We start from the raw sequence: 12,616 nt of genomic DNA, 5'->3' as shown, positions 1-12,616 counted from the left end.
CATCTTGGAAAAAAGTTAAGGCTTGAGAACCTGAGCCTGGTAGGCTTATCATGTAGATTTACACAAGTATCAACTTCACTGTGGGTGTATTTCAAAGTGTCACATAACCATCTAGGAAAGTCCCCCAATAAGTTACCCCTGTGCTGTCTCACAAGATGACATTCCCAGTCTAGTAGGGAAATTTTAAAACCAGCAACTACTTTTATTTCAAAACACAAAATCTTAGCTTTACTAGAACTAGAGTGAATTTCCTAGGGACTTGAAATTCAATACATAGAAAAGTATTCTGCCTTCTTCATGCTGCCCAAAAAATATGGCTTGTGTCACACACAGATTAGAAACTGTGTGATGAGACATTCAAAACTGTACCAGACAAACCCAGCGTAGGCTGTGAAGAACACGCTCCTCACATTCCCAGAAATAGTTCATGAAAATTTCACCAAGTGGAAACTGAGTTGTTTTCCAGCTCTAACGTGTGAATCTTTCTTCTATGGTTCTTGCGTGAAACAGGAACTGTTTTCAACAGCATCTCAGATCCCTTCTCTTACCACTTCTTCTTTTTTTTTTTTTTAAAGTTGGAAATCATAACCCTAGAAGCATTTTGAACACAAACTTTTCTCACAATCAAGTGGAGTTTTCAAACTGACATCACCAAGACCCACATTTTACTCCTTAGTTTTAACCATGTTTTGCAGAATGCCCAGCAGAATGGATTTTCCATGGAACCATGACATTTGAATGCCCCCTATACAGGCAACAGTAAGAAAGGATTTAGACTTGGAAAATATCCACTTACTTACCCCAAATGCCACTCAACATGTTTTAAAATTCCAAGGAATAAATACTCTTTGTGCTTGTCACTTTAGCAGGGCAATGTCTTAAAAGGGTATGTTTATTTACTCTGGGATGTGTGGACTTTTACTTCCTACAGACAAAATTTTACCAGTCTTTATTACTACTTTTGGATAAAATACCTGTGAAGGAAGAATCAGCATGTTCCAAAATTAAAACCTGTACTTGTCTCAAAACATTTAAGTAGTCTGCATATACAAATTACGATAGGACTTCCTTTTCTTACATGTATCCTTTGCTTTCCAAGACATTAAGTTTCCAGAGTTCCCTGGGTACAGAAGTGTCTGTGGTCTACACACATAGCTTCAGCTTCACACAAACAAAACCGTTCAATTAAAAAGCAAATCCTGCCTAAGTAATATAATCATAGAAACAAGCCAAACCCTGAAAGGAGATTGATCAAAGCCCAAGAAAACGCACTGTCATTCCAAAAACCCCTTACTTCACCCACTGCAAAATACCAAAGAAATATATACAGAACACTGACTTTATTAAAAATTATGTAATTTGCTGAAAGCTGTACAAATTTGATGCAATTTCTAGATAAGGACTTGTATAGCTGAAGTACTTTTTCAGTTTTATCAGTCAATTAAAAAAGGAAAAGAGAAGTATCTCTCTCTCCCTCTAAATCTAGTCCTGTAATTTCCTGGTACATTTCCCAGGCCAAGTGAGACTGCAAAGATCTGTGCTGTGGTACACAGCGTTCATCTGGATTTCCAAAACATCCCCTATGCACCTGTTATTGCCTCTGTTACACTTCTTATGACCTATACCTTATTCTAAATGTATGTATGGATTAAATATGTGTGTATATAAATAGACACATATGCACATGCTGTACACACACAAGTACATACAGAAACATACATGAAATGTGTAAGATATGCGTGTAGGTTGGTTTCACGGAGTTGCACTTTGGGATCTTGTATTCCTTCAGGTTGCTTTTATAAATACGTTTCCCTCTCTGCACCCCACCTCCTGCAAGTCCTGAGGTGCTAATACTGAGCACTTTGGAGAGTCAAGCCAAGCAAGCTGATTCAGGAATCAATCTAAATTTCAAACACAGCATGGCACAAGCTTGGCACTTCTGTCCTGTTGCCTCCTGCGCCAGCCTGGATCACCCCTAACATTAATGTTCCAGCCTGTGGTCAACACTAAGCTGCTTAAGACAGTGAGGGTTCTCCAAATGCAGGGCCATCCTCATCTCTGACACTAGAAAACTAGAATTATATGTAGAAAAGTTAGCTTTTTGTAATTTTCTTTTAAGATAGCATGCAGCCAGCTGAAAAAAAATGAAAGCAGCACACAGGACACTGAATACATCCATTGTTACAGAAGTCATCTCTGAGTCAGCCATGGAAGTCATTCACATCATTCCAGTTCTGATCTTATTGCATCATTCAATTCACCTTTATTGCTTCCAGTGAGTATCTTCATGACCCGTATTTGAACAACAATTCTCTCAGTTTGTAAAAATTCAAATTTACAGTGGTCACTTGCCATAGCTCACCATACATGCACATATAAATTTTCCCTCATCCTATCTGTCTATTATGTGCTGAATGACAACTTTTATTCAAAAAGAAATTTGAGAAATAAAATATTACAGGCATTAATAAAACTTTGCAAAGAATGACATAGTAGTCCCATAACCCTCTACTGAGTCGAAAATTAAGTGATCTTCAAACTTCTTATTACTGTAATAAAAAATCAAGTACTGTAAAATAACATTTAAGCTAGAGAAATTAGACTTGTAAATGAAGAAAATATTTTTCTTGACAGGTAAATCTAGCTGTTGTAGTTGTTGAAGCCTTTTTCCCCCTAATAATTAATTCTGATAACGTCTAACAAGGATTTACAAGAAAAACCCCACCTATTTTATTTAAAAATAAATTTAGGTGATATCCAGTAACAAGTAGAAACTAAAGTTACTTTGAAAAGGATAACCAGACTAGAAACCAGCAAGTGATCCGAAGGCTTGGGAACAGTTCACATCATTTCTGAACATTGCTCTGAGTCACCCGTCACGCGGAGCCGTTTCTCTCTTCCGACGCTCTTGGGGGCTGACCTTGGTGAGTCTGCCCAGCAGGTGGCTTTGATCCTCTCCCAGGCATGTACAAACCCATGGGTGAAGTTCCTTCACACACAAAACCATCAGTGCTGCAGTAGAAAATTAGTGGCTACATTTAAGTCATTATTTGAAGCCCTCAGAGCTTCTAGAGCATCTCCTCTGGAAAACCCCATTTCCATAAGTCGTGCAACCTGGAAAAGAAATGAAGGAACACCACTTTAAAATCAGAGTTTTATTCACACTGTATACATTAGTCAATAATGTCAGAAATCACTTTTCCACTGATCAAAGACCTATCTGGAACAGGGTGCTTCAAAACACTGCCACAGAGATGACCACTTTCCATCACTAAATTCAAAGCCAATTGCAGAAAATGCCACACCTGTATTTTCCTGGCTGGTCCAGTTTTGAAAGAAGAATAAAATCCAAAGTCTGGTGCCACACATGACAACTATAGTCTGATCTGGGGGCTTGCTGCTCTCAACAAGAACAAGATCTCAAGAAATCAACCCTCACCAAGACACAGAATGATAGAGCAGATTGATGCCTTGAGCAGCTAACCTGGAACAGAGGCTAGGCAGCATTAAAGAATGAAGTAGGTATTTATTAAAAGGCCTTCAAATGATTCACTGGGTTAATTGTCCAATTACAGCTTCAGGTTATGAAGTCCCATCCCTCAGATTGCTCTCCTCAATTTGCTGTTGTTTACACTTTTTGGGCCTGAAGCTACAAGGGTGTCCTTGGTTCTCAGGCTGAAAGAGGATTGTTTGTTACACACTAAGGTAGCACAGAATCTGGAAAATATGAAAGCTAAAACTTAAGGCATCAAGATGAGAAAACCTATCCAGAATGAATCTTTAGCTCTTTTCCTTTAAAAGATCTGCTTCTCCAGAGGGCATAAAAACCCCCTCAGAACTATTCATTCCAGGTGTTGGGGGTTTTAAAATAAACCTTAAAGTTAGTCCTAAAGTAGAGACAGTACAATACTTATATTGGTTTAGTAAAATTCTTGGAGGGCTTCTACATATATTCAAAAAAGTACTTTTTTTGCCAAAAACTTTTGCAAAGCAAAGATCAATGACATCTGATGGAAGAATTACATGGAAAAAGGCACATTAAGATAGTGATTTTGTTAAATCAATAACCACTTGACTGGCCCTCTTTATAATACCACGTACATGACACCTAACCTTTGTGCTCTGTGTTAACAGATATTCAAAGCACCACATGTAAAAAGGCAATGCATGCATAACCAAATTTAATTTATGGTTAAATACCAATTTAAAGTACGTTTAAAATCTACAGGTCTGACTTTGGTATGACTGAGCATCACAATATAACTCGTTCACTTTTATCTTCTAGAAGTAGGAAAACAAAGTGTGGAGGACAGGAGGACAGGGAACAGCATGTAAAAGTAACAGTGGCCACTGGCAGCATAAAACACTCCTCATCCTTCTTCAAAGGGCCTTATGACCAGACATCACAACTCCTGAACCTGAAAGTCCTGGGCTACAGAAGCTGCCAGAGAGCTACTTCTACTCCTCCTCTGCTTGCTGTGAGCCTGCAGCAGCAGAGTGAGGCAGGAACACAGAAGAGGCTGTACACATCTCAAGAGGAATCTTCCCAGGGTGCAAAACCAATGTGCAGCACTAGCATTGAAAGTATTTTAAAAAGAAAGTTGCCACCAGAAGCAGTTTTTCTTTCCTCTAAGACACCTCTAGAACTTTCAGTATTTTTAGTCATCTCTGCTTTGGTGACTTACAGAGAAGTATACAACTGCCAGGTTTGCCCAGAGGCGTGGGTTCTCCTTTTCTTAATATAAATACACCACTACAACACATTTGAGAACAGCTACATTGGTTTTCAGAACATCAACCTTACAATCCAGGGCTACATTTTTTCACATTCTCATAGGGAGAGAAATGAATTATTACTTTCAACACTTCTGCAACAACAGTTTAAGTCCAAACTCGATTTTGTAACCTGTAACTCTTATTTTTCATCTAAGATTGTGGTTTTTTATGAGAAAAAGGGCAGGCAGTGGAATAAAAGTTAACCACAGAAACACACTTCAGAAGTAAAGTTTTTATTGTAGCTGCCATGAATTCTAACTTTAAGAAATGGTGGAAGGAATTGCAATGTTCTATTTGCAGAAATATTCATCAAGCATCATGGTGAATAGTAACAACAAAAACCTCCTTTCATCTGAGCATGTTTTAGCTGCAGGAAATGAATCCAGCTCCAGGAAACAGACTGTATAACTGGCAACAGTAACTAAAGGTGCTAAAACCCCACAAGAAATGCAGAGATTTTTGTACCAGAAGCATTACAAATGCTCACAAACTTTAATGTGATGAAAAGATGAAACCCTTGCATTTCTGCCATTTTAAGATAGCTGGTGTCATTATTAGTACAGTCTTGAAAAACCAAAGGTGCTTTAATGACTTCTTTTTTGCAGGGTAACCAGAGAGCCTTGCATACGATAGCAATCAAGTGAGACCTACATCCTCAATGCATCAGAAAATATAAGTGTATACTGCTTTCATAAACCTGGGCCTAAAGGCCTTGGGTAAAAGTCCAGCATAAGTCAGACTAGTAACTATTTCATTAGTTTCAGCCCAAAAACAGAAGTGCCCATAAGCAGAATTTGTCAATAAAACAAGTAAGTAAGCCAACCCAGCAGGGAAATCTTTTGGTCCATCCCATACTGGCGCTGAGTAGGCTTTCAGGACAGCCAAAACTGAGTTGCTGGGTTTTGTCTCAGAAGGTGCTTTTTGGTGTGCAGTTTTTATTTTTATTTTCTTTTTGTTTGTTAGTTGGGGTTTTGTTGGCTTTTTGGAAGATTGTTTTTTTTTTTTCCTTCTAGATGTAGCCCAGGAGGTTTGCAGTTATAAGTGCAGCTAAAAGTTTTAAACATTTTGAATGTAATCTAACATCCAGTCAAAGCTAGAAATCAGATCATAGAAAAGACTTCTGTTTGAGACAAGTTCAGTTTAAAAATTACGGTGCTGCTACCAAGTGTTGACTTAAAAAGGATAGCAGAGACCTTACACTAGAAAATGGACAATACAGCTAACTGCAGGTAGGCTACAACCTGGAGAACTTGACTGTATGCAATAAATCCTGAATGCAGGAATAAGACTAATCTTAAATTCTTAAATTTCTGAGCAAATAATCATCTCTTTTGAGAATAAAACTATCAACAAAAGTCTAGAAGTCTAAATCTATATTTGATAGAAAGAACATAAACTTCTCTGTAGCATCTGTATAAGGAATCAGTTGACCACAATATCGTGGGAATCATCCAAGTTTTAGCCCAAATGTGTTTTGCAGTCCACAGTTGGCATAACATTCTTATATAAAAAACCCCAAAATTACTGAATTGGAAACTTAAGCTCTGGACTTCAGCAAAGATGATGCTTACATGACAAATAATGAAATTTACTTATCATTCTCCTTTCTTTAAAACATTTATTTTATCAGATTTGAATAGTTTCCACTACTGAAACCATCAACATTTAAATACAGAATACAAGCAGTAACACATAAAAGCAGAAACTCCCAAGTAGCTCTGTAACTCTGGTTTGGATGGCAATGATAATACGCTCTCTCTGTATTGCGACCATTACCTTATATTCTGATTTTTGCTGCTATAGAAACCATTAAAGAAACTGTGGAAATAGATGATTAAAAATTAGTAGAGATTAATTTCTAACCATTTTTAATGCCATTTTAAAATAGAAAGTGTTTACCTGCTCTTCAGAAACCTCTGTAGGTGGAGGTATGCCTTGTTCAGACGGGCGATGATCTTGATAATTCGCATTATGTCTATGACGTAAAGGAGGAAACAGTCTATTCCAGTTAATCATCCCACCCTGAAAATAGATACTACTGTCAGTCTTTGCAAAAAGAACTACAAATATTTTAAACAAAAAGATCATCTGTACCACATAATATGAAAGCAGATGTTAAAGTAAAGCACTCTATTTTAAACAACAAAAACTGCTGTAGTCTCCTATGGAGCAAACATTGGACTGGTTACTGCTTTATTAGTTAATTGAAGTAATCACTGCAAACTAATGAAAAGTGCTAATAGGAGGAGGAAAGGATCTTTCAGATCTATTGGGATAGATCTGGCTAAGTACAATGCTAGGTTTCTGAGGCTGAAAGATAGCTGCCTTTACTAAAAGCCTGGCAAGAAGTGCAACAGCAGGTCCTGCAAGTACCTTACAAAATTATTGCTGAAGTTAATGAGGGAAAAAAAGCACAAGAAATAAGTGAGGGAGAAAAAAGCAAAAGGGGCTTCTTAGTGCATCAGTAAAATCACATCAGGAAACTCAGAATAAGCCCAAACTTCAGTACACCTGGGACTTTCATACAAGTGACTACTTCTGTGACACTGGTGTGACTTGCAGACCCACCACATTTACTTAACTTCCGAGTATTAAATATTGTTGCAAAACCTGGCCATGTTCCAGTGCCAAAGCATCTTGTAACTACATAGCAATAACGCAAATACACAGCAGTAACATAGGTATGGTGTAAATCACAGAACTGAAACTTCTTCTTAACAACCAAGCTTCAACTCTTGTAATAGTAAGACATTTGGAACAAAAAGAAGAAATACTAATATGCAAGCTTTATAATTGTCCAGAAATAATGAATCATCATTTCATTAGATTAAATGGACATTTTTGAAGGGATTTTGTATCACGCAAAGCATACAGATCCTGCAAGCAGGTAAGAGCAAACCCCAATCTCTCTTTTCTATGATTTGTTGAAACATCTTTTGCAAACTGCAAAAACTTTCCCTTCTTGCCTGATCTCCCTGTTACTATGGAGAAGATCCCCCTCCCTTTCTGTATATATAGGACATGGCCTTCCTTCCTCTAGTTGCTCTATTTTAGGTCTATAACGTTGTTTCTCAGAAGGCCTTCCTCTTACGAGAGTTTTCTTTTCTTCTCTCAGAGGGCTCTTCCTGCCTTTATGTACCCTTAGAGCATTAAATCCCCTCTGCTCAATCAGATCAGCAACAGCCAAATGTGCTCCTGGACCACACAAAAAAAAAAAAAAAAAATTAGCATTCCAGCCCTTTCCTTTGTTTCCTTCCTTGCTGTCTAGAGGAGACCCAACCAGCCCAGACACCACAGGGGGCACTACAATGGCACATTTTAAAAGCATTTGTAGAGACATGAGACTTGAAACATCAGCTTGAAAAATAATCTAGTCCCTTCTATACTAGAGTACATTTTTCCCTGTGAAGATATGAAATAGCCAGAAGCCATAACCCATTTTCAAGACATAAGATTCCATTGTTAGTGAATTTGAATTTAAAAAATTATGTGTCTACATTTCCCATACTGTATAAAATATTTGCTTAAAATTCATGAGGTTTTGATCAAAGGATTTTGTGTAAGTCTCATGTTAGTCAAATGCACAGCACAGCAAAAAGGAGAACTGGTTTGGAGCGTAAGCCTAAGAAGAAAGAGGGATCTCAGATGTTCCACTGACACCACTGCACTACCTTGTGATCTTGGGAAGTTGCGTCTTGTACTTCCCCACCTAATTTCCTGTAACTCAGAATTACGCTGAGTTTTAATTCATGAACTCTGAATTTCTCACAGTCTGCTAAACTCTACAGTTCAGCAAGGGCACTGCACTAATGCTGCTTTACCTATTTTTAATATTTAAAGATTACTTGAGGAGGACAAAGTAATGCTGCCACAAGTCATTCACATTGAATTGGTAAAAATACTAACAGGACTATGACATTCATTTGAAGAACTGAAAGTCATAGACAATAATGTATATAAAATAGAAAATTACAATATATATTAATTTACCTTTATCTCAGTATCTCTGAAGACTGAAATAAATGTACATTTCTAGCAGTGCCCTGAGCTTCAATACTGACCTGCCTATTCCAGTTTGGTTCTGCATCCTGCCTGTTCTGTGCTCTCTCACTTACCACTACAGACAGACTTGTCTACTTCCTTACCTTAAGGTTACAATGCAGTTTGCATTAACAAACACAGGATTCATTATTTTCAATCAGAACTGCAGTTGCCTTACAAATATAACTATTTAGTTTTGAAGGTTTACAGCAGGTATCTTAATAAAATACAGATGTTGACTAAAGCATTCAGAGGAGTTTCACATGAAGACCCCTTCCCAGAGAAAACAGACTAGACAAATTAGGTCAAAGGAGAGTATTTCAATTACCTTTGGAAACTGTGATAAACATAATCTATCAGTTCTCAACTAGATTAATGAGAGGAAGACATCCAACATTTAATAATGTGTGACCACTGATGGTTAGGATTAATCCCGACATTGTGGTCCACCTGTCATCTGTATAGTACTCCTAAACTGCAGCAAAACCAGGTGGATTAGGATCCTTCATCTTAACTGCAAGAAAATTATTTCCCTTCACAATCTTGCTTTTAATTAGACGACACACATCCACAAGGTCAGGCTCAAAAGAGCAGGGATTCAAGGAATTGCAGCAGGAACTATGGGACTGCTAACATGGTCAGTCTCATAAAGGTAAGGAAAAACTTGGAAGTGCAGCTACTGTCTTAAATCCACAGCAGACAGAGATCAGGGCAACAGATTTACAGTATGGGTGGTGACTGTGCAAAGACCTTCAGACAGCCTTAACTATCACAGCAGAGATGAAGATCTGTTTTAAATTGAGCCATACCAAGCACCAAATAATGTCTCAACATTAAGTAAATATCACAAATTCCAGTTAAAATAATGCACAGAAGAAGATTTCCAGACCAGTATTCATTCTTGCCTCACAGAAATTATTTTGCAGACCTCCCCTTCATAATTTTATGATCATTTCTTTACTGCAATGGTTTTACACTGTGCTATCAGACTTACTGTGAAAAATCAGGAAGATTTCACATGAAGATACCCAGTCTGATTAATTTACGTAAGTGATGCTTCTAAACCATCTGAGACTTCCTCCTGGGCAACCAGCAAACAATATTTAAGCATTTCACATTATACTTGACCCTCAGCACCAGCACCCAACAGCTCAGAGGAGCTCACACCAATCTCCTCTCTCTCCACAGAAGCCTTGTGTCAGATGACAGAGCTCTCTGAAGTGATCCAAAACAATAAGCAGTGGGGATGCTCCAGGGTCCACTATGTAAGCTCCTTTCCTGAGCAGCACTTTCAGTGACAAGTCTGTGCCAGCCTAATCCATTTAGTGAAATCCAGGCAGTTCTTCTGTGATTCCGGTTGACTGTTAGAAAAATAATTAAGTTCAACACTACATGGTTCAGGGGCTGAGACTTAACATGGCCCAGGACTAGGTAAGGAGGATACCTTAAACCTCTTACATCCAGAGCTAGATTCCACAACTGACAGATATGGGATATCTTGCACTATCTCAGGCAATATTTTTCTTGGTCCTGATCTTTGGTGTCGGGGAGCAGCCAGTGCAGGTGTACTGCTAGAGAATGGGTAGCACTAAAAAATTATAGACTATGATTCATAAAAATGCTGTGCACAATTTGGTGCCTGGGCCCTTATCTCTGTTCACAGCTTAGTCTTCAACAGGTCATCAGGAAAAAGATTTGACAAAAGCACTGCTTCATTAATTATCTGACTAGAAGGCTGACAAAACAAACCGAAGAAAGGCCCATAAACATTTCTCCCTCCTTTAATCCTATGCTGTAATTTTTCAGAAAAAGTCTAAAGTTTCTTTTGGTTTAGCAGTACAGACTGGGTAAATCAGTTGATTTTAAGTTCTTTGTTACTTCCTGGTAGGAGACAAACATACCAAGGAAGTAATTTTACTGGTCTCTAATAAATCACTATTGGAAATGGATTATGAGAACACTGGTGATGTTGGAACTTCTGTTACAGGAAGACAACAAATTCATCACAAGTTTAGATGACCAAAGAGTGAGATTTAAGAATGGACTGGAGTAAAGAAATGGGAAAACAGCAGCTCTTCATTACAGAAAATATCTTAAGGAAATGCCATATTGATGATTTGTTCCTGGCTAGCTGCCAAGGCTTTACGCACAGAAGCTGTGCCTTCTGAGGTCACATCCTTGATTTTTTTTTTTAAATTGGGTTTTTGTTTTTTTCTTTTAGTGGTGCCTGGGACAATTCTGTTTACAAGAAAGAAGTATCCTCCTTTCCTACAGAATAAGCTAGCAAATGTCTGTGATTGTACAGCCTGCTAAAACCCTAGTTATGCCATTTCTTTTCAGTAATCTCCTTCTCTGTTCTGAAAAACAGCTCAACATGTTTCCCACATACATACCTGCCATGGCATATTTTGTAAAAGCACTTATCCAAAGCTTGACAAATACAAGTGTTGTATTACAGACTATTAACAAATATCCAGATACGTAGCTTTTGGATATGCACATATTTTAATTAGACTAATTTAAAAAGAAATGAAAGAAAAGGCTTCATAAAAATCCTCTTGAAAGTGATGCATGTGGTTAAGATATTTTGATAATCTTATCTCCTGTAGATGGTTAATGCCAACTTGTCATCTGTTTGCACAAACAGGAAGCACCTCCTGATATGTCCTGTTCACCTTTTTTTAACATAATAACCACAGTGAAAAAAAAAAAAGGAAACTGCTTTTCATTTCACCTTTTAAAGTTACATTTGTAAAACATTCCACTCTGTATAGAAGCCTTTACTTGACAAAGACATACATATTGTCTTACTTTTTTTCTTTTGAAGCTTCATCAAAAAATATACTGAATACAAGAAACACTGACTTGCTTTTCTGGCATAAATTTTTCAACAATGTATTGACTCCAAATTCCACATATTGATAATATAAACAAACAAAAAAGCATAGCCTTGGATATCTGCTGCCCTAAACACTGCATTAGAGAGAAAAACGGTGAAATTTCCAGTACACTTACTCAAAGTCTAGCCTGCCTCTTTTTCTTGGTTCTTTGGGTAAACTTTTTTTATTAATATTGTAAGCATTGTTCTTAACGACAAGAAAGAATTTTTCACCAAGTAAAGCACTCCAGCAATTTCCAATGATATTCTAATTTCTTGGAAATTTATCCTACAGACAAGTCTATTCAGGCAAAAGGCTCTGTCTCTAGCTCTTAGTTTCTGCATCCTGAACTTTGATGCCTGCCTTGTCCCTGAGGAGCTCATGTGTCACACAAGTTCAGATATCCACATGTGGTCTTTTCTGAAGCCTGATCAGCTATTTCCTTTGAAATCTAGAAGGAACACCTTAATCTGGCTTCTGAAGCTGCCTGAGAGACAATGGAAGGGATTTCAGCACTGGCATGGCACTGGGGGTGTCCAGTGTCTGAATGCTGAAGGCAGGTCCACCAGCATGAGAATGGAGTCTGTACTTGAGGAAATAACTTCAGCTCTGTTTTAGACATTTTGCACAAAACAGAGTCAGTTTTAATCTTTACCCCATGGCTCTTTGGATGTGGACTGGTGACATTGAACTGGTATTAAAGCATGATGATTAGACAGATAGTTCTTCACTCACCTCTTACGCAAAACCTTTTCAAAGAGTAGAAAGGAATAAGCAGAGACTGGAACCAGAGTTTTAAAATTGTTTTGATCTGAAAAGCTGAGATAATAAACTCTTGACACAAAGGAAACTCAAATGTAAAACCTCCAAAACACTACATAAGAACATTCTTTAGTATATAAAAGGCTAGTCTGTGATGA

At 37.7% G+C, this 12,616-nt stretch overlaps 1 protein-coding gene across 1 annotated transcript in view; it reads right to left on the bottom strand.

Moving 5' to 3' along the window:
- Positions 1-2,232: 2,232 nt before the first annotated feature.
- UBAC2 (UBA domain containing 2) overlaps positions 2,233-12,616 on the bottom strand; it is an 85,878-nt gene continuing 75,494 nt past the window's right edge. Inside the window, exons 8-9 of the mRNA XM_056485038.1 lie at positions 6,676-6,798; positions 2,233-3,114 (exon numbers count right to left, since the gene is read on the bottom strand). Of these exons, the coding sequence (XP_056341013.1) occupies positions 3,007-3,114; positions 6,676-6,798 (231 nt within the window). The 3' untranslated portion in view covers positions 2,233-3,006. The remainder of the gene's footprint in view (positions 3,115-6,675; positions 6,799-12,616) is intronic.

The sequence above is a fragment of the Oenanthe melanoleuca genome, chromosome 1 (genome assembly GCF_029582105.1).
Source record: "Oenanthe melanoleuca isolate GR-GAL-2019-014 chromosome 1, OMel1.0, whole genome shotgun sequence".
Classification (NCBI taxonomy): domain Eukaryota; kingdom Metazoa; phylum Chordata; class Aves; order Passeriformes; family Muscicapidae; genus Oenanthe; species Oenanthe melanoleuca.
This window is presented reverse-complemented; position numbering and strand designations above follow the sequence as displayed.